Raw genomic sequence first — 20,914 nt, 5'->3', positions numbered from 1 at the left:
GCAGATCTGCATGGATGGAGATTCAATTCCCTTTCCTAATCCTGTGCTTAACCACCTTCTCTGTGAACTTCTTTTTGCTTGTGTCCAGTCACAGTGTCCCTTCCTGCACCTTCTGACTTTAGTTTTGTCCTTTCACTTTGTACTTCTGAGATGCCAGGTCAGGCCTCCCCTTCTCTGCAGTTCCTGTTGGGTTGTGGGTGACTACAGTTAGTGCATTACAGCTTTCTCTCTGGGTGAGCAAACCTAGTTCTCCCAGCTGCTCCTCTGTCAGGTACTGCAGTCCCAGAAGACCCTTCACTGAATGTGATCTGGTTACTTGAGATCTGCATCCAGAGAGGCCCAAAACTAGGCACAGCATTGCAGACGTGAGCTTGCTAGTGCCTAATGGAGAGAGGTAGTTGCTTCTCCATGGCTGCTAAGCAGCCCTTTGGACGCTTAGGTTTATCACTTGAAGGATGCACTGCATATTATTTATAATCCAAGAAAAGGCAGAATAATTTTCTCCTAGTATCTTAGTTTTTAAATCAAGTGAGTGGTGGCATTAGAGCTGATCAGATGTGATTTTGATAACATTCTTACATTGTTTTGGGTGATTTGTCTAATGAGACAACAATGGGCAATATCTGAGAAAGAGACCCAAAGAGAACAGGGTCAGTAAATACTGTATTAACAGTTTGTGGTCAAACCTGTGGGTTAGGTTGAGACCACCAAATCTTAACTTTCTTGCTAAAGCCTGAACTGAATTGTTTCACTGTCTTACAACTAGTTTTTAGGATTTCTCACTGTTCTCAAGGTCATTTGTCTGCTTGCACGGTGCTGTGGAAAATAATGGGATTTGGGGAGAAATTACTATTGATTTTTTTTTTTTATAGTTGTTTGCAGTGAGTAATAACATTGCTGCTTTTTTCTCCTCCCACTTCTTTGATTCTCATTTCCAGTTCCCTAATATTTTTTGTGCAGAAAGCTGTTTCTAGTCAATACCTTAATCCAGATCAGTAACGAAATGAAGTTGTATTTGGTTAAATGTCATTCTTTATATTTTAAGAAATTGATTTAATTTTAAGGCATGTGGCAGAATAGTTTCTGGTCAATATCACTGTTTATTTAAAAACATAATCTGTCATGGGATGCTTTTGGCTTTGTCTCAAGTAACAAAAAGGTGAAATATAGAATTGAAAAAATGTTTCTTAATAATCTAACTGTTGTTGCTTTCCCTCCCCCTCTGATCAGTAATCCCAGCTCTAGGTTCCTTTCATCCTTCTCCTGCCAGCATAGCATACCTTCTTAAATGTCACTGCCTTAACACAGTGCGGTCAAGCCATTGGTATCTTCCATTCCAATCCCATATGATAACTCAGTTTCCACAATGTATGTTCCATATTGTGCAATGAAGATCAAGCCCCAAGGCAACTGGAAGAGCAGGCTCCTGGAGCTCTCATCCTTCCAGTCCCTAGCAAAGTGGAATCCTTTAGAACACTGAGATTGTAATTTTTAAAGAACTCCTGAAGCTGAAGGTGTTGCACTAACAGAGCTCCTTTGCTTTGCCCTAGATACTCTGCCTTATTCCATACGAGTGCTGTTTGAATCCAGTGTCCGTAACTGCGATGGCTTCTTAGTTAAAGAAACAGATGCTATGAACATCTTGGACTGGAAGACAAAACAGAATAATGTTGAAGTGCCCTTCTGTCCCGCCAGAGTTGTTCTTCAAGACTTTACGTAAGTGTGTGCATGCTGGAACCACTGACTCAATCCCTGCAGCCTCAGTGGGTTGTGCATATACAGTTCCTTGGCTTGACAATAAATAGTACTGAAGCATCAGTAGAAACCTGTGCACTGCCTGTGTTACCCAGTAGGCTTCTCATGCTAATGCAATGTGATTTAAGTGTAGGAGTTCCACAGGGTATCCTGGTTTCAGCACAGGTTGGTGAGGCTGAAGCTGTTGGCCGACAAGGAGCACTGGGTAGGATAAGAGCCAAAACACAAATCAAAGTGGTGACATTTTGGCTGCAGCCAGATGGCTGACAGTTCTCCAAAATAAATGAGGTAACTGCAGATTAAATACTGCTGACTCCTCATATATTTATCCAGAAGTGAGATGATTAAAAAAGGAACTGTGGTATTACTGAAAATTAGGTAACCTCTGCTTAGCAAGGAAAGTCAGGAACATTTATATAGTACTGTGGTATATAAACATGTCCTCAGTTTTCTACTTCAGATACACTTTATTTGATAGGAGCAAGAGTATTTCCATCCAGTACTATGAGCGTCATAAATGGCTTTGTAAGGAAGGTGTTAAATGTCCCACATGCTCATTGTTTGCATAGCAAGGTTCTGTTGAAAAGGTAGTAAAGATCTAAAAATCAGTTCTGTGTTAAAGTACCATCACACTTAAGAAGCATAGCAAGACAAGAGAGGAGTGTAATCCTCTGAGGTGTTCCTGTACTCTTGTTGGGTATGTTATATTCAAGCCTGCTGTTGGTTTTTGTGAACAAGTACCAACTCTTAACCTAAATGTTTCAAGTTCCTTAGAATTTAGAGATTAGAATAGTAGGGGTTTATTACTGCAGTAGAACTTGGGTAGATGTGGACTTGAAGTGGAAAAAAGCTAGTGTATTTTAGTGAGTTGATGTCCTGTGTTGTTATACTATTTGGTTTTTCCATCTCTTAAGTGGAATTCCAGCAATGGTGGATTTTGCTGCCATGAGAGAAGCTGTGAGAAATGCTGGAGGAGATCCTGCGAAAGTCAATCCTGCCTGCCCAACTGATCTCACTGTTGACCACTCTCTGCAGATTGATTTCAGCAAATGGTAACATAGCGCATGTTTTTGGATGGACTATATGTGTCTGTGTGGTACTGAAGTACAGAGTCACTCTGGTCTTGGTACTATCCCATCAAATCCTTTGTCCTGTGTGGATCCTTGATGCTATACCTGATGGTGTCTGAAAGAGGGCTGGATGAAAATGGATGAAGTAACACTCCTGAAGGAGAGGAAGGTTTTGGCTTGGGACTGAAGCTGTTTGACAACCCAAATTCTGGGTTAAAATAACTGGTTCTGTCATGGTTTCCAGAAAATATGCCTGAAGAGAATGAGGCAGAGGGAGTTTGTCATTTTGCTTTACCCTGTTTTTACTGTTTATGTTAAATCCTTCTGCCTTGTGACTGCCTTGTCACAGCTCCAGAGAATGGCTCATAATCCTGTAGGACATACTGAAAGGCTGTCATTTCAGCCCATAGCTTAGGACTAATTTAACTTTTCTTATGGGCCTGCATTTTACCACAGATTAAAAAAGGCTGCAGATAGTTGCAGTTGTGTAATTGTAGGAGCCTGGAAAAGTATTGGAACTGGAAACGTGGTTTTCATTGTTCTGACAGGCAGTAATGTGATGAAAACAGCCTAGGGCTGCCTTTTGCTGGAAGCATGATACTGCAGAAGAGGAAAAACTTGAGTTCTGCTCAGTGCTGAAGCAAACACTAAGTAAATAATGCAGCTCCCCTCCGTTGTGGAGCCTTTCAGACTCATGCAGAATTGTATAAATTGCACAAGCTCTTTGGGAATTCTGAAAGTGGGAAAAAGCCTGTGGCCAAGTGGACATGGGTGTGTGAGTAGTTTGTGTAGACCTTCCAAGCACAGAGGATTTCAGTTTGGTCAGTATTGGAAGAGTGAAGAGCAAGAAGCTGCAGCTCGCTGTTGCATTGCCTATGTGTTGTCTTTGTTGCATGCTCTGTCCACCCTTGTGTCTGGAGGGACAGCTGATTTGATTGCAATTAGGCTTGCCTAAAATTCTCAGAAGGACTAAGTGCTGGCAAAAGGTCTCAACATGCTGCTTCGTAATGATAAATCCAGCCTCTGTAGTTTCCGTGTTGGAAGGCATGCAGGATCTTGGCAGCTGCTGGTCTGTGATAAGAAACCCTTTGCTACAGGATGGTTTGTGCTGCTTTTATGTGGCTTCCATGTCCTGTTGGTCAGGGGAGGCTGTCAGACTAGGCTAGGATTTAGACAAGGCCATGTAATACCCTGCAATTGGATAACTGAGTATCTTTTTCTTGATACTAAAGCAGGAGCTTTAATTCTGAATCCTTGAATTGGTGAATATTGAGAGGTAAAAAGTCATCAATGTTTCACAACAAGCTTTCTTTGCTCTCATGCAAAGACTGAATATTGTACAAAGAGAGGGTAGCATGCTATATGGACTTGAGTTGTTAAACCCCAACAACTTTCCTATCTTCTTACTTGAGCAGTGCATGAAATTTATCTGAGCCTTTGGGAATTTGTGTGAAAAGCCTAATTAAATAATGAAGTTTTTTTTCTTTCCTTGAGAAAGCTTTGTTTGCAGTCATTCCTCTGTGGATTTAACAGAGCATGTACAGCACTATCTTAAAAAGAAACATGTTCAGTACTGAAGTCCACTACTTGCATGAGGCTATACCTACCTCAAAAGGTTAAAACTTGCTTGCAAAGATCTCTGGTGTGCTGTGAAGGAGTTAATCTGGTGTTAATCTTTTGGACAGTCCAGTTCTGTTCACTTACTACCGGACTGTTATTTAACTGAGCTTATCCCATGTAGTTAACTTTGCAACAGGGTTGTTGTAAAATAACAACTTTGTCAGATTGTATGTTGTGTTGGGAGGCTTTGCAAAAGACAAACAAAGAAGGAAAAGGAGGAAAAAGCCTGACGTCTGAACGGCTCCTGTGTTTGCTGTTGCAGTGCTATCCAGAACGCTCCGAACCCTGGAGGTGGCGACGCGCAGAAGCCGGTGGCGAAGCTGTCCCTGCTGAAGGTGCAGCCTCGGAAGGTGCCCTGCAGGGGTCAGGCCGGCTGCAGGGGGCCCTGTGGCTCTGGGGAGGCCGCTCGCAGCCCGGGACAGATCGAGAACACGCCGATCCTGTGTCCCTTCCATCTCCAGCCCGTGCCTGAGTACGAAACCTTCCTTGTAATTATTTGTACCCTTCTGTGGTGGTAACCACTGCGTGTGACAGTTCAGAGGTGGGATTGGCTTCTAAACACCCTCCTGCACTCTCTTCACGTGTGCTGTAGACAGGTTTCAGCATCTAGAAGCAGGTCTGATGTAGCAGATTTGTCTGCAATCATTATCTTCTGTATTTTTCAAATAGGGCTTTACTAAACATGGTGCAGATGGCCAGCTCTGTGGCTCATGGCTGTGATCTGTAAATTGAATTTGGAGCCTTCCCTCGTTTCTTTATAGGGACAGCAAAGCATTGGGGCAATCCTGTGGCTCTTACAAAGTAAACGTCAGTGAATAAGCATTGATTTATTTCTAAAGGTAATTTTTAAATTGTTCTGTGAGACCTTTTCAAAAGCCTCTGGCTGTTAAGGAAGACCTAAGAGCTAGAACTAGCCTGTGCATCATACCCCAGCTTCTACAGTTCATCTGCCCTTGAGGTGAAAGTCAGTGAGTATCCTGCGTGTATGTAATGCCCCAGGGGAACTTCATCTAACTGCCTTCTTCAGGTTTCCAATATTATTAACAGGTCATTATGTACAATTCCATCTATGACAATTACATGTCATCATCCTCCTCTTTCAGCTGCGCCTCTTTTGTCTGCTGGCCTGCTCAGATCCCTATCTTCCTGTGCTGGACAGGTGTTGCATTTAAAAACTGATCAAATCTGTATCCCACAGTGATAGGATGCTGATTGTTGTGGTGGTTTTATAGATATGCAAATACTCCTGCTCAGTACAGGTGTGGGAATGCAGTATTAGAATCTCTTCAGCAATATTGATGATTCTGGCAGCAGAGCAGCAGTGGTATTAATTAAGCTGCAGTGTGATTGATGACTGTCCCTCAGGGCTTTGCAAAGCAGGATAGCCACTAACCTTCTGTCACTGCAGAGAGGGAAGGGACATGATGTAAAATACACCTCTAAAAAACTGAGGGCTTCCTTCCTAGCACAAAGCAAGTGTATTTCCTTCCTTGTCCACCCTCTTCAAGCAGAGGTTATTCCTCTTAAATTGTGGATTGCTCCTTTATGAGTATCAGTATTGTAGTAAATAACACTTAACTAAGAAAAGACAGCTCATTTTGTGAGACTGTGCTGATGAGTACTTATGAAGAAAAAAATTATGTGGAGGCCAGAAATATGTGAATGGAGGATAGTTACAGTTGCCCTGGTGCTCTGCTCAGTTGCTAAAGGGCCAGTACTGAATGCAGAGTGTATTTTTACATGAACTAGTGACCATCTTGGTTCTTTACTGAATTTTGAATTTGCAACCTCTAAGACTTCTGATCGGGGAAAAAAAGAAAAGCTTCTGTGCACTGAAGTGTATGCTTGCTAGAGATCTCTTAAAATGAGTATTTTTGAGATCAGATACTATAAGCAAACTATACCCAGAGTAAACATGTTCTCAAGGACAGCACAAATGAAATCGGTTATTCTTCACTGTTCAGAGAAAGCTTGCTGCAAGGAAGGAATTTTCTTTGTTCTAATAAATGACTTCAAATTGTGCTGCAGGCTTATGTAAGTCTTTCATCAAACAAGCAAAACCAACACCTTGTTTGTCTGTAATTTAAAATAAATTATGACAGTGCTTGTAAATTTGATACCTTCCTAGGCCTGAGACAGTGTTGAAAAATCAAGAGATGGAATTTGGCAGAAACAGAGAGAGGCTTCAGTTTTTTAAGGTATGTGTGTACCTGTGGGCTTTGTGTAGTGTGTTGTGGTTGTCTGAAGAGCTTGCTTCATTTGTCTACCAATGTTCATATTTAGATGATAAATGTGGTAATTTGGAAATGTCAGACACTCAAATCTGAATTTAGTAAGGGAACAGAAGATTGGCTGATAACATGGTTTGTGACTTTGAATCTAAAAACCATTATGCAGCAGCAGCTCTAAAGCAAGGTGTCTTTTAAAGGAGAAATAATCTTTCGTAATTCTAACTTGAAAAAGTTTTCCACTGATTTGGCTCTTAGCAGTGTTAATGAAGTGGACAAAGTAGGTGTTTATGAAGCATTAATCTTTTTAATGCTTTTTCATGAGCTCCATGCCTTAGATCCCATCTGTACTTCTGTTACAAATCTTACTGGGGTTGGAGATGTTGAGCAGAGGCCATGTTGAGACATTGCCCCTCTAAGGGTGCAGCAGTGCCAGTAAACTTGCTTTTGGTGCAGATCTTGTATGGTGAACATTTGCTTCTTTGTTGCTAGCCAGGGGTCTGCAACATGAGCATTTGATCCTCATCCTCTGGTTTCACATGGTTTAGGGATCCAGTGAAATGACCTTTTCATTTGGGTAGACTGGGAGGTTTCTTCTCCGTTATTAAAGAGGGAAACTGCCACACTGAATCTTGTTCTACTTTTCCATGTTAGCTTTTTTTAATCGAGCTCCTGAGTTCAAGGCACTTTCCTAGTTTGCATCTTCAGTCTCATCCAGGAATGTAAAACCTAAACCAAATCCTGCAATAAATAGAAGTGCCTATGTTCTGTTGAAATATTGGTCTTAGCTGGGCTGGCGATCAGTTGTGTGAACTGGATGGTAAGAGATTTATGCAGCCCAGCTTTTGAAAGGTAGGTATGAATTATTGATTTAGTCTTCAGGGGGAAAAGAATGCTTGCTTTTGCATTAGGTGATTAAGAATTTCCAAGTCACAGGGGATCATGTACCTCTGTTTGACAAATGAGCAAAAGGCACTTGCATAAATAGGAAGTACTGTGTTCTTGTGTATTAGTCTTGTCTTTTGAGTTATGTTCTAAGAATTGAATATACCTTTGGAATAATGGAATTCCTTTCTTTTTTTTCTTTTTTTTTTTTTTTCCCCTCTAATTCGGAAAAACTACAGTGGAGTTCCAAGGTTTTCAAGAACGTTTCCATAATCCCACCTGAGACTGGAATGGCGCACCAAGTTAACTTGGAATATTTGTCCAGAGTTGTTTTTGAAGTTAAAGACTTTCTATATCCTGATAGCGTGGTTGGCACAGATTCTCATACAACCATGGTAAATGGCTTGGGTATCTTGGGCTGGGGTAAGTATGCTAAGAGTAACTTGGTAGCCCTTTGAAGTGTCATAAGCATTGCTGAGAGAGTATTCTTCCTACTGGATGCCTCTATCTCAGACATAACAAACTGTCTTGAATTGTTGTTCAGAATGCTTGTTGTCTAAAAGGAATCCCAGCTAACATTTTTTCCATTAAAAAACCTGCTTGTTGTCAATTTAAAGAGAAAATAGCCAAAATCCAATTGATAAGTAAGTGCTGTTAGTACATGCAGTAAAAATTCTGTATGGTTTCCCTTGGAAAGTTACTTTTAGACATAAAGTATTCTCTGGTTGAGTGTGAAGTCTAACTTCAGCAGTAGTCTTGCTTTGTTCTATTTTTAATGTATAAACATTGGCTAGAACTTGTGCATTTCTTGCTATAGCCTGGTTGCAGATAGAACGATGCACTTGACTCAGAGAAGCAGCAGTGTTTATTGTTGCAAGCCCTTAGGATTAATAGGAAGATGTTTATTAGAGTTTTAGGACCTCAACATATTTAGTGTCAGGCTGCTTTTCATTAGTTAAGTAACCAGTGTTCCCGTTCCAGGTGTTGGGGGCATTGAAACAGAAGCAGTGATGCTGGGGATGCCACTTACTCTCACTTTGCCCGAGGTTGTTGGGTGTGAACTGACAGGCACAGCCAGCCCGCTTGCTACATCCATAGATATTGTTGTGAGCATTACAAAGGTAAGAGTTTGATGCCTTTTCAAACAAAGCAAAGCTTGTTGCCAATTCTGCCATTGCTGTCTGAGAACTTAATTAAATGCTGGGGGTATTTTTTTAGTATATCTTTAATTATGGAGGTGCAGACAGATACAAATAATCCCCAACCATTTTTATTTACTAGTCCTCCAGAGTAATGTGTTTAGGGGTTGGTGTCGTCCCGTCACCCGTCCCCCCCCAATGGTTTATTTACAGGCCCTCTTTCACTAAAAGAATATATTAAGTACCTGTGCAGGGTAGGGGCAGGGAAGAGAAGCCCTGTTTTCCCTTTTTCTCCTGCTGGCTTCTTCCCTAGCTTAAAAACTTTCCCTGGATACCCTTTTCATTCCAAAATATTCCTGCAAGACACAAGTCCTGTCTGTGACTGTGAGCTGGTGCAACTCCAGAACCTGTTTTGTGAAGATGGGGTTTTTGCCAGGGCAGTGCAGGCTGCTGCTGTTGTGGTAGGTGAAGAGCATCAAAGCACTGAAGAGCAGTGAATGCTTTGAAAACTCCATTCTCCTTGTGCTGGCATGATGCCTGAGGAAGGGTGTATCTGCTCTCCACTAGGAAATCTGCAGAATTTGCTTGCGGATGGAGGTGTGGGGTAGATGTTTAGAACCCAGTATGTTAAAGGGGCTTGGGTTTTGTTGGAGACTGAGCCTTAAAGTCCACCATTTAGTTTTAAATGTTCATGACTAGCTAGTTGCAAATTGTTGCAGTGAGCACTGCTTGCACTGTAGCTCTTCCCATAAGAAATATCGTTGTGTCCTCTCTTAAACAGCATCTTAAGCAAGCTGATGTTGCTGGAAAATTTGTGGAGTTTTTTGGGAGTGGAGTTTCCCAGCTCTCTGTAGCAGACCGAACCACAATAGCAAATATGTGTCCTGAATATGGTGCTATTCTGAGCTTTTTCCCTGTTGATAATGTGACACTGAAGCACTTAAAGCATACAGGTAAGGTGACCTTAAAGCAGCAATTCATTGTTTCTGTGTTTCAGATATGTGGCAATGCATTTTTTTTTTGCTTGAAACGTCATAGTTCTTAAACAGGGATTTTCTACAGAGTTCTGACGTGGATTTGTGGTCTAAAAACGTGCTGTACAGTAACAGGCTGTTTCATTCTCTTGCCCAGTAGAATCTCAGGCATCTCAGTAATACCTACCACAAATTGTGTGCCATACAGATTTACTGCTGGCTAGTTCTGTGGCACACTTAGCCGATGGTATTTGAGTCTGAGTTATGTACCTGCTTTATCAGTGCAGATGTTTTCTAATGTGGCTTATTTTGTCTGTGAATCCCATGTGTTGAAGTGGGGAAAAAAAAAAAACCATGTCATTTTTCAACATCCAGAGTCTTTGTTCTGAAAAGCACATGTAAGCCTTTAAAACAAAAGGAAATTCTCATTACAATATATGCTATATATAGGAAGAAAATTCTCGTTCACATTGATGAGCTTTTCTGAAACTGAAATCTGTCACTTGGAAAAATAGGAATTACACATTTTTAATTGCACAGCAAACACATTTTGTCTGCTCAGGGCAGCACGAATGCATCCTTTTCTAACGCTAGCCGCTACTAGTGCCTATTGCCAGCTAGGCACATGACCTGTATTCAACAAGTAAATCTTAATGGAGAAAAGCCTTGTGAACATCAGGGGCAAATCTGTAAACTTAGAGCTACAACTGCTGGAGTTGGAGCAGCATATTTCGGTCCTTGCTATAAGAAGGAAAGTTAAGCTAATTGTGCATAATTCTTGACTAGCTCCTGGGGTTTGCCAGTGGGTGTGGAAGTGGTGTCCTTGGAAAACAGTACTTGGGATGATTGTGCTTAGTCTGATTTTCTGAGAATTGTTTGGTTGGTTTGTTTATATTTTGTAATGTGACTTTTCTCATGTTTGAATTACCTTTCTCAAGGTTTTGACAAGGCCAAGCTTGAGGTCATGGAAGCATATCTTAAAGCTGTGAAGTTATTTAGGAGTGATGAGAGTTCTTCCGGAGAACCTGAGTATTCCCAGGTATGCTTGAAATGACTTGGTTCTCATAATAAGTAAGTACTGCTGCCGTAGCAGATTTGTCTCCTTCTGTAATTTTTATTGCTTTAATAAAAGCTGCGTTTATAATAGTCACAATTTTGAGAAGCAAAGTATGTTGCAGGATATAGAGCTGATGGGAGAAAGAAGGGAAGCACAATACAGTTCATGGCAACTAACAGGTACAGAACTGCTGTCACTGCTGAGTGATGAGGTAACTTACAGATGGCAGAAAAGTTAGGGGTAGTGTTAAGACATTTTGGGTAAGTAGAGGTAGCCCTTTACAGTGGGTGGGCTTGATAAGGGGAGCCCAGAGTTTTCATGTCTCGGAACACTCAAATTTAAAGTAAAAGAGGTCCAGGTGTCTCTCATTCACTGTACTGTTGGGCTGGAATTGATGCATGTTTTCTCTTTGTTTCTTATATTTTTTAGGTAGTGCAAATAAGTTTAAGTTCTATAATTCCATATGTCAGTGGCCCCAAGAGGTCCCAAGATAGAGTGGCCGTTAATAACATGAAAAGTGACTTCCAAGCCTGCTTAAATGAAAAGGTTTGTACAACTGATGTATTCTTCAAAAGGTACTTCCTATGACCTACGTGAATGGTATTTGTTACTCAATTCCTTGCATACCAGCTGAGCTGTCCTGATGAGTAGATAAACAGCATATCCAGTAATATTCTTTAGCTTGACAAGTGTGCTGAGGATAGTAGCTGGTAAATCATAGGTGTGTTTGTCAGGAACATGAACTTAGAAAAATCCTTAATTTCACTATTTAGATTGCTAAGGAGGATAAACCTTTAAGTGATAAATCAAATCAGAATGATTTGGGTTGGAAAGGACCTTAAGATCATCCGTAACCCCATCTGCCATGGGGTTGATAGCAAAAATAGCATAAGCTCAGGAAACATTTACTCATTTGTAGAGTTTTCAAAATGGCTTTATTTTACTTTTATTCCAAAACAATTGCCATAAGAAAAGAGAAGTCATCATAGCTTAAAGGTGATGCCTAAAGACTGACACAGTCTGTAGCTAATAGGTGTTCTGAATTCTTAACTTAGGAAATGATTTTTCCTCTCAACTTGACTTCCCCAAGGAAATATATTTACTCTGAAGGTGGTATTTTTGGTTAGGGATATGCATATGTAGCTGAGAATGCAGCTAACACAGGAAAGCCTCTTCATTTCTAGTGTTTATCATGAACTTGAAGACTGACAGCAGTATTAGAAGCATACACTGTTAGACACTGCAAAAATACTTTCTGTTGGTTTGAGCACTTCTGGCTTGTAAGGAGATGTGTAACACAGAATGGTCAGTTGTGCTAGGGAGAGAAATGGTAACGGATCACAGATCAGAGTGTCGTTGAGGTGGAAAGGGACCTTTGGAGCATGACTGTGTGCTGAAGAGCTGAGGGTGTGCAGTGTTATTCACCTAGTCTACTTTTAGTTATCATCAGTAAAAATCTCAGGTATTCCTCTAATTCAGAAACAAGTGTTGTGTAGTAGACATGTACTTGCTGGGGATTGTTCTTTCCTGATGAGCAAGGAATGTGTGGGATCAGCCATGCTTTGACTGGCATTTGTTTGCAATTGTTGCGAAGTTAAAGCAGTTATGAATTAAGAAGGATAAGACCACTGTCTGGATGGAGAGAGGCATGAACTGAGGGTGGCTTTTAAAATCTCTTCAGGTGGTTCCTAGTGGGACAACTGAGTGTTATCTTAAAGTGAGGGTTCACTTGATCTCACTGTAATATCGTACTTCCTGTGCTGTAGTAACTGCTAATGTGTGTGTTTTTTCATCTAGTCTGGTGTTAAAGGCTTTCAGATTGCAGTTGAGAAACAGAATGACATTGTACCTGTTCAGTATGAAGGAAATGAATACAAGCTATCTCATGGCTGCATTGTCATTGCTGCAGTAATCAGCTGTACAAACAATTGTAATCCATCTGTCATGCTTGCTGCAGGTATGTTTAATTAGTGACTGTCTGGATCCTAATGGTGCCTCTCTGATTACACAGTCTTTACCTTCAATTGTGCAGATTCTTTGTAATGACTTGACCTAAAGGTTTGACACTAAACTTTCAGCTTTAAGCTTGCTGTATGTTCTGGAGGTTATGTAATGAAAGTTACTTTTCAATAATAGAATCCCAGAATTTGTGACGTAAACCAGTGTTAATGATAGTAATGACAAAATATTTATGTTGGGTAGTATTTCAGCAGGTCACCAGTGTCAGGGCTGTCTTCAGATGGATGAATAATTGATGCAGGAGCTGCCTAGCAGTTGGTCTGTGCTGTAGTCACAGGTTAAGGGTATGTGCCATACCTCTGCAAGCTGTCCCAGAACAGCTACTCCTCTGTCAGACCCTGCTTGCTTATTCTGAGGCCCTCTGGGCCAAGGCAAGCTTCCCTTTGAGGCTGTGTGGCCTGTATCAGAAGAATAATAAATGGATTTAACATTGCCAACTAGAACATGGGAAAGAGATGTTTTTCTTGCAGAAAAGAAAATGGGCATTGACATTATAGGAATGGGAACAAAAACCTGAATCATTGTTATGAGTTAAACTTTATTCAGGCAAGTAGTTGCTTGACTAACAAACTGAAGGTTTACTAATCCTCTGGGGGTGTATGCTTAATTTAAGGTAGCATCATAAAGATGTTCTTTTAAGGGATATACTAATATAAGGTGCTTTTTTTTCTGTAGGACTTCTGGCAAAAAAAGCTGTTGAAGCTGGCCTAGTGGTTAAGCCCTACATAAGAACAAGTTTATCACCAGGCAGTGGAATGGTTACACATTACCTCAGTTCAAGTGGAGTATTGCCATACCTCAGTAAGCTTGGGTAAGTTGTGACTCCCACTTCATTTGTCACTTCAGGACAATAGCACACATGGGGCTTATACAGGCTGATAAATATGATGGTTGTTCGTTTGGGTGGCTAATTCTGAACTTACTAGGTTGTCATTTTAACTACTAGCAGGCTTAAAGTTGTATTTTATTCCCACCTTACAATTGACTCTGTAGATCTCTACCTCCTCTGAGCTCTGTTTATTCAGTAGTGATCTACTTAATTGTAATTGTCTTACAGGGGAGGATGCACTTATTGCTGTATGTTAAAAGTGGAACCTGGATGTAAATTTATTGGGACAATCTGTATTAATCTTTTCTTAACACTGCTGCTGTCGTGGGTTGCTTGGCCTGGTTTTGATTGCTTTGTAGCAGTAACTAGAGTATGTGCATAATTCTGTAATGGTGCCTGGCTCTGTTCTGTGGGGATTGTTACTGCCTTTGCTTTGCTGTTACTTATGGAACAACATCTTGAGATGTTTTATTTGACTTGATTGATTGCAAAAATGTTGCCTTGTACTCTCCTGCTTGCATCAGTGAGATGTGGTGTCTGCTGCTCACGTCCTAAAAGGTCTTAACTGTCAGAGGAAAAAAAATCTTCTTAATGATGGCTAATGAAAGAACAGCTGCTTTGCTAACAAACTGCTTGTAATCATTTAATGTGCAACTTGATTGTTCTTTTCCAACGTAGGTTTGAGGTTGTCGGTTATGGGTGTTCGACATGTGTTGGAAACACTGCCCCCTTACCAGAAGCCATCAGGAATGCAATCAAGCAGGTAAAGCTCTAAGGCTTGATGAGTACAGAAATGCACTTCTCACTGAGTGCAAAATATACCTTATTGTTGGTTTGGTCTTTGTGTGACATTTTAGCACATCTGCATGTCAGAGACCATGGCAATTCATTGCTATGTAAAATAAATGTAATAGTATTTGTAGTATACAGATGTAAATTGCAAGATAAATGCATAGGATTAATCTTATGGAGGAAGCAATATGTAGATTTTGTTTTGTAAATGGGTTTTAAAGATCTGTGTGTGTGAGTTATTTTAACCAGCAGTACCTAAACAGCTGCAGCATCCTTCTGCTGTGAAGAAGGAAAAAAGAATGCAGGAAATAAAAGGCAGGGGAGGAGTTCAGTGAAGTGACTGGAGAACACATCTGAGGGTCAGGAGTGAAAAGGAAGGAGGAAGGGTGGTGGGAGAGCAAAATGCCTTTCAATTGAAGTGTTAGAATAAATAGTTGAAGTGGAATGGTAAAAGCACATCTGACTTAGTCAACAAAAAATAACATAAGCTGTTGAAGTACTGCAAAGTCGTGTAGAAAACCAGCCATGGTTCTGCCTTTCAGGGGGATATAATTGCCTGCGGAGTGTTGTCTGGAACAAAGAACTTTGAAGGGCGTCTCTGTGACTGTGTCCGTGCCAACTACCTTGCTTCTCCACCGCTAGTAGTTGCTTATGCTATTGCAGGCACAGTCAGAATAGACTTTGAAACTGAGCCTTTGGGTAAGTATTTCCATACGTCTTCTATTTCTGCATCTCATGTATGTGTAGAAGAGGTTTCTGCATCTAATGCATATGCAGAAGAGGTTCCTTCACATGCATTTCAGCATGAAGAGTAAGCACAGTTGTGTTTGGTGTTGCTCATAGCTAAAGCAAAGCATACACTTAACTGATAAAATTCTTCACATATCTGGTACCATCTCTGAATACCTGAATAGAGACATATTCGTATTCTAATAGAAATATGAAGTCTAATATTCTGCACAATTACTGTTCTGTTAAATCTTCCTTAGGCACTGGCTTCAATGGCGAAAACATTTATTTACGAGATATTTGGCCCACCCGAAAAGAACTTCACACTGTGGAGGAGGAGTGTGTGATATCAGCCATGTTTAAGGAGTTGAAAGAGAAAATGGAGGCAAGAATGGTCTTTTGTTCTCCATAACTTAGATTGCATTTCATGTAGCTTTGTAGTTTCTTCCAGCTGAATCAGATTGGTTTGTCAGTTTTTTCCCTTACTGTAAAAGAGGACTTAACTGAGATGGGTACTTGTATTAAATACTGATTCTTAAGTAATATCCACTGAGGTTAACTTGCAGTATAGGGTAGAAAGAAACCCACCAGCAAGTCTTTGGTTTCAGAATGTAAAAATGATAAACCAGTTTCTCTGTTCTTTTTGGTTACTTTTTTGTAGAAAGGAAACAAACGATGGAACCTGCTGGAAGCACCTGAGTCAACTCTGTTTCCCTGGGATTTAAAATCTACTTACATCAGATGTCCTTCCTTTTTTGATAAACTTGTAAGTACATTGCATCTCTCCGCCAGATGATGTGTATTACTCTTCAGTAGCAGAACAGTTACTCCAGTAAAGCTTCGCTCTTAGAGTGACTAATTTGGTTATTAAAATTTCTCAGTCTTTAAATACTGCTTGGATCTCTGGAACAAGTGGAGCCTGTACATCATTGCCTTCATATATTGCAGATATGGCTTATGCATATAAAGATTTTGTAAGAAAAATGTTCCTTACATTTTTACTATTGTCTGTCTGTCCTTCCCTCCCTGCCTGGCCCCTCTCTTTTCAGGCCAAAGAACCAGTTTCACCACAACCAGTTGAAAATGCCCATGTCTTGCTCTATCTGGGAGATTCGGTAACTACAGATCACATATCCCCTGCTGGAAGCATTGCAAGGAGTAGTGCTGCTGCGAAGTATCTGACCAACAAAGGGTAAGGACTTCTCATATTAACAGCTCTAATTATATCAGAGCACTGCTTCCCATGCCAAATAATTGATCAGCACTGTTAGCTGACTGCCTAAAGTGGAGATTACACATGGATAAATGAAGTAGTAACTGTTGCTTGTGTCTGTAAGTTTTAAAAAGAGTGAAGCCAGGTTTTCTAAATGAATGTGACTGATGCTGTAACTCACCTCTGCATCAGTGTGCATCCTGCAGCTGGAATTCCCAAAGACACGGAACACAACACGGTGCTGAGCTGCTGCTGAATGGTTTGGAAATTATATTGTTGCATTATATCGCAAAGGTGTGTAATTATTGCAGTATCAGTGAAGCATGACAAAATAATAGCCTGTGGTGTGGACTCCTCCGTAACTACTGCATTCAGTCTGAATGAATAGAATTATGAGCAACAGAGGAAGACTTAGTGGGCCTCTAATCCCAGGATGGTCATTTGATTTGGGAGTAAAGCTCTCATTTTGGTACAACGCTTGTTAATAAATATGCTGGTAGAGCTAAGAGGATTAGTAGACAGGCTTGTTTCTTAGATCAGTCTCCCCATAATTCTCATGTAGTTTGTACCATCTTGCTTGTAGCACTCCATAAAAATGTCATAAATTAACATAAAATTGCCGTTTTCTTCATGGGTAATGTAGTAATGGTTTACACATTTGGTTTATGATTTCTTATAATTGCATTTGTTGGAGAAATAGTTACTTACATCTTGCATTGAAAACTTGGAGATACTGCAGTAATTATTATAAAAGTCACAATATAATTGTAAACCAGATCACCTTCAATTGATTCCCTTTTCAATGTTCTTATTATTCTAGACTCACACCTCGTGAATTCAACTCTTACGGAGCTCGAAGAGGTAATGATGCTGTGATGACAAGAGGTACCTTTGCAAATATTAAGCTTCTGAATAAGTTCATAGGAAAGCCAGCTCCCAAAACAGTTCACTTCCCATCAGGACAAACGGTAAAGATGTGTTTGTTTACAGAGTGACTCTGAACATGTGCAGCAGGTTTACAGCTCACTCACACTGTTTCACTTGCTTACTCCACAGCTAGATGTGTTTGAAGCAGCGGAGCTCTACCAGAAAGAAGGCATCCCTGTAATTATTCTAGCAGGAAAGAAGTATGGACTTGGTAGCTCAAGAGACTGGGCTGCAAAAGGGCCTTTTTTACTGGTACTGCTGGTTTGTTTGACTTTGGGGAGTGTCTTTGTGTTACCTGGAAATATCTAAAATCACATTGTTTAGTTTTGGGCATAAATGTGTTCAGAAACTGTCCTCAATCTTGAAAATAAGATCACATTTTGGTTTTAAGACTTCTCAGTAATGTCTTTGCTGGAACCCTCATAGAAGAGAATCGCTAAATCTAAATTTCCTAATTAACTTCCTGTCTTAGACTCCAGACTTGGAGATAAATTATTTCTTTATCCAGTGTCGACCTCTTTTTGGTCTCCTTGGGGTACTATGCATCCAGCTATTGGAGACTGATTTCCACTAGTACTCAGAATATTCATGTGGAGTAATGGAAGCAACTGTATCTTGCCTGGGACCCCCCACCTGCTAACCCCAGCATGGTCACTGTCTTAGAGCTCCATCTTGTGCTCTGTGGGCCTGCTCTGGTTCATTTGCTTTCATGTAGCTGTACAGCTGAAAAGTGTTACCAACTTACTTATGTACAGGACTCCTACGAAGCACTGCTTTACTGTTCAGTTTGAATTGCAAGATGTTGGACATAATGTGTATTTGAAGCTTACTTCTGCGTTTTGCTGACTACCGTACTGAAATACAAAATCACTTGGGTTTTTTGCAGGGTGTTAAAGCTGTCCTGGCTGAAAGCTATGAGAAGGTTCATAAAAGCCAGTTGATTGGGATTGGCATAGCTCCACTTCAGTTTCTTCCTGGGGAAAATCCAAGTACTTTGGGTCTCACTGGCAGAGAGCAGTTTTCTATATTGTTCCCTCCAGAGCTGTCACCTGGAATGACTTTGGATATTAAGGTATCTTTGCAGGATTTCTTTTATTTCTCTTTTGAATGTACTGACAATTGAAAGCACAGAAAGAAGTTAACTGATGATGGAAAACCAGATAAAAAACCAAAACCTAATTTAAGCAAGCTTATAGTAATTTGCTGTGGTTATTGAAGTTTCCCGAAGTACTGTAATGTGAAATGATTGATTGTTCTTTGGGGCCTTGTTTACCAAACCCTGTTAAGGTAGACTTGAGTCATGTGTCTCATTCGTGCCCTTTTCAAGACATGGGTGTGAGTATTTGAGAGAGGCTTCAGCTTTCCATTCTGTGTAAGAAGACCTGTAGTAACACATGCTATGCCCATAGTAACATGCTTTGTACTGTCTTAGGGAAATGGCTTTCTCTTTGTCAACAGCAGGTACGTAGCATGCTCCCAGCTGGATCTGCACTATGGAGTAAAATGGGCGTTCATTCTGTTCCAGCAGTGTCTTGGCTCTGCAGTGGCAGATAGGCAGGGTGAATTTGCTTGTGTTCATCAAAATGTGGGGTTAGGATGTGAACTGAGAACTGAGCCAAGGGAAGCAAAAGCCAAACTCTTAACTGGTCTCTCTTTTTTTGCTTTTCTTTTGAAGACAAGCACTGGAAAAGTATTCAGCGTGGTTGCCTTGTTTGAAAACGACATGGAGATAACTTTATACAAGCATGGTGGAAGTCTAAACTTTGTGGCTCGGAGATTCTTGTAGTAGACTGACTGACTGATATGGGTACCTTGCATAACTGGTAATGCTGAAACTGCCTTGTGTGAACCCAGGAATCTGTACTGTGGAACTGCAAACAGTCCTAGTGTGCTCAAAGTTACTTCGTCCATGGATGTAAAAGATTGTGAATCATTGTTACTGCAACAAGATCCTTCCTGATTTTAAATAATATTCTAATGGTGCTATTAAACATTGCTAAAATCAACATGTGTGTTGTGGCAGAGAGCTGTAAGTATGGAGGGGATGTTTTATCAGACCATTTTGTAAATAAACGATGCAAAATCTGAACCTGATCGTGCCGAAGGTTATTATGTCAGGAGACTTTGTGCAGTTGTTTCCGCTCAGTTCTTGCACCTGTAACTGTGTACTGTTGTGTGTTGGTTGTAGGGTAGCAGATGGTATGGAATGGTAAAGGCCACACATCACTTTATTGTCATTATTATTTATTTTTGCATCCAGAGCTTAAAGCAGACCCTCAGTTTTGAACTTGCACTATAGGTTATGGGAGTGCAAAAACGCAGTGCACATGAGGCCTGTGGTATCCTGTATTGCAGATCAGAACTTCCTTACCTTTAGTATGGGATTATATTTCATCTGAACCCAGATGTAAAACTGCTCATGCTATGAAATACTGTGTGCCTAGAAGTATGGCAAACATCTCTGCATTCAAAAACATGTTCACAGTTACTTTGCTCACACCAGTTAAGTGTAGCACCCCGGCCTTTGGGAAGCTGCAGTATCCGATTGAAGCTTGTCCCATTTCCTTAAAGGGATGCGGTTTGTCCTTTTGTCACACCAGTTGTTACTGTGCTGTCTTCAATATCATTAGGCAAAGTACCTCTAAAAACATTAGGACTGTTTAAATTCTTGTGCTTTAAAGATGACCCATGTCTAATAAGTTATAGTTGAGGCAGCCATTCTGCTTTATCATCTGCTGTTAGTTTACGGCTCTTCCAAACAAGCATCAAGTTCCCCTGCTGAAATCCCAGACCACTGAACAAACCTGGCTCTTGTGCCATCGCAGCTTCCATAAATGTAATGGTCAGCACACTGATGAGAAAAGCCCTGTTCCTTATTGACTACTGACAGAAGATGCACAGTGTCTGCACAAGTGCTTGTTTTACCAGTTACCTAAGCACTGACAGCTTCTAATCTGCCCAAGTGAGTCTTCCCTGTTTCTGTGTTCCTGTATCTTGAAAAGCTTCATGCCACCACTTAGGATTTACGGAGATTAATTTCTTTTGAAGGACAAAGCTGCAGTAACTTGATTAGAAAGTGTCAAGCTTTAAGACCTGTCATTCTTGATAAGCATGGTCTTAAATATCAGAACTTCCAAGAGAACTGTATTTAGCTTACCTCTGCTTCCAGTTTATAACCAGACATGAAGGTAGTAGATGCACCATTCAAATCTTTAAATAGTGTGTTTCTGACATTCCTTAAACCTGACCCTGCCATAATTACATGGTCACAAGACATTGTTTTGTGGCAGTTCAAATGAATTACTTTGACTTCACTGGCATAACCGTGATACGCCTTTTTTACTTTATTGGACAGAGTTCCCTGAAGTTTCAAGTTCTATATAGTCTGTTTCTGTATTTCACTAGTTTTGCTGTGGTTTTCTTTTAGTCCAGATAAAAACATTCCAGTGACTCGTACCACTGATTCGGATGATGAATCAATGCCTTTTTAAATACCGTGTTCAAATGGATGCTGAATGAGTTTCTGTTGTGTGGTACACATGCTAATTTTATCCAGAGTTATTGAGCAGATCTTATTTCTTGCACAGCAGTGTCTAACACTATTCTTTTCCCCAGCTCAAAGGTATGATTCAGTTCAAGAAACTGTTTGTTACTGGGGAGCAGATAGGAATTTGTTG

General features: G+C 40.5%; 1 protein-coding gene across 1 annotated transcript; it reads left to right on the top strand.

Annotated features, from left to right (window-relative positions):
• The first annotated feature begins 4,798 nt into the window (after window positions 1-4,798).
• Window positions 4,799-19,326, top strand: IREB2 (iron responsive element binding protein 2). The gene is made up of 17 exons (XM_062612270.1): window positions 4,799-4,917; window positions 7,798-7,981; window positions 8,540-8,679; window positions 9,479-9,650; window positions 10,610-10,710; window positions 11,158-11,274; window positions 12,526-12,685; window positions 13,423-13,558; window positions 14,255-14,339; window positions 14,911-15,067; window positions 15,358-15,482; window positions 15,759-15,863; window positions 16,147-16,289; window positions 17,131-17,278; window positions 17,367-17,489; window positions 18,124-18,309; window positions 18,913-19,326. The coding sequence occupies exons 2-17, from the start codon at window positions 7,849-7,851 to the stop codon at window positions 19,021-19,023; spliced, it is 2,142 nt and encodes a 713-aa protein (XP_062468254.1). The 5' UTR covers window positions 4,799-4,917; window positions 7,798-7,848; the 3' UTR covers window positions 19,024-19,326.
• Window positions 19,327-20,914: the final 1,588 nt, after the last annotated feature.

Source organism: Pezoporus occidentalis, unplaced genomic scaffold (assembly GCF_034315485.1).
Source record: "Pezoporus occidentalis ecotype Australia unplaced genomic scaffold, CSIRO_AGI_Poc_V1 ctg159, whole genome shotgun sequence".
In the NCBI taxonomy this organism is placed as follows: domain Eukaryota; kingdom Metazoa; phylum Chordata; class Aves; order Psittaciformes; family Psittacidae; genus Pezoporus; species Pezoporus occidentalis.
Note: the sequence above shows the minus strand (reverse complement) of the source record. Positions and strands in the feature narration are given on the sequence as shown.

Bases quoted from the DNA above. Each gene is read 5' to 3' on its own strand.
- IREB2 (XM_062612270.1), top strand. From the start codon at position 7,849: ATGGCGCACCAAGTTAACTTGGAATATTTGTCCAGAGTTGTTTTTGAA. The intron at 10,711-11,157 runs GTATGCTTGAAA...TATATTTTTTAG, and splicing joins GAGAACCTGAGTATTCCCAG to GTAGTGCAAATAAGTTTAAG. The intron at 14,340-14,910 runs GTAAAGCTCTAA...TCTGCCTTTCAG, and splicing joins TCAGGAATGCAATCAAGCAG to GGGGATATAATTGCCTGCGG.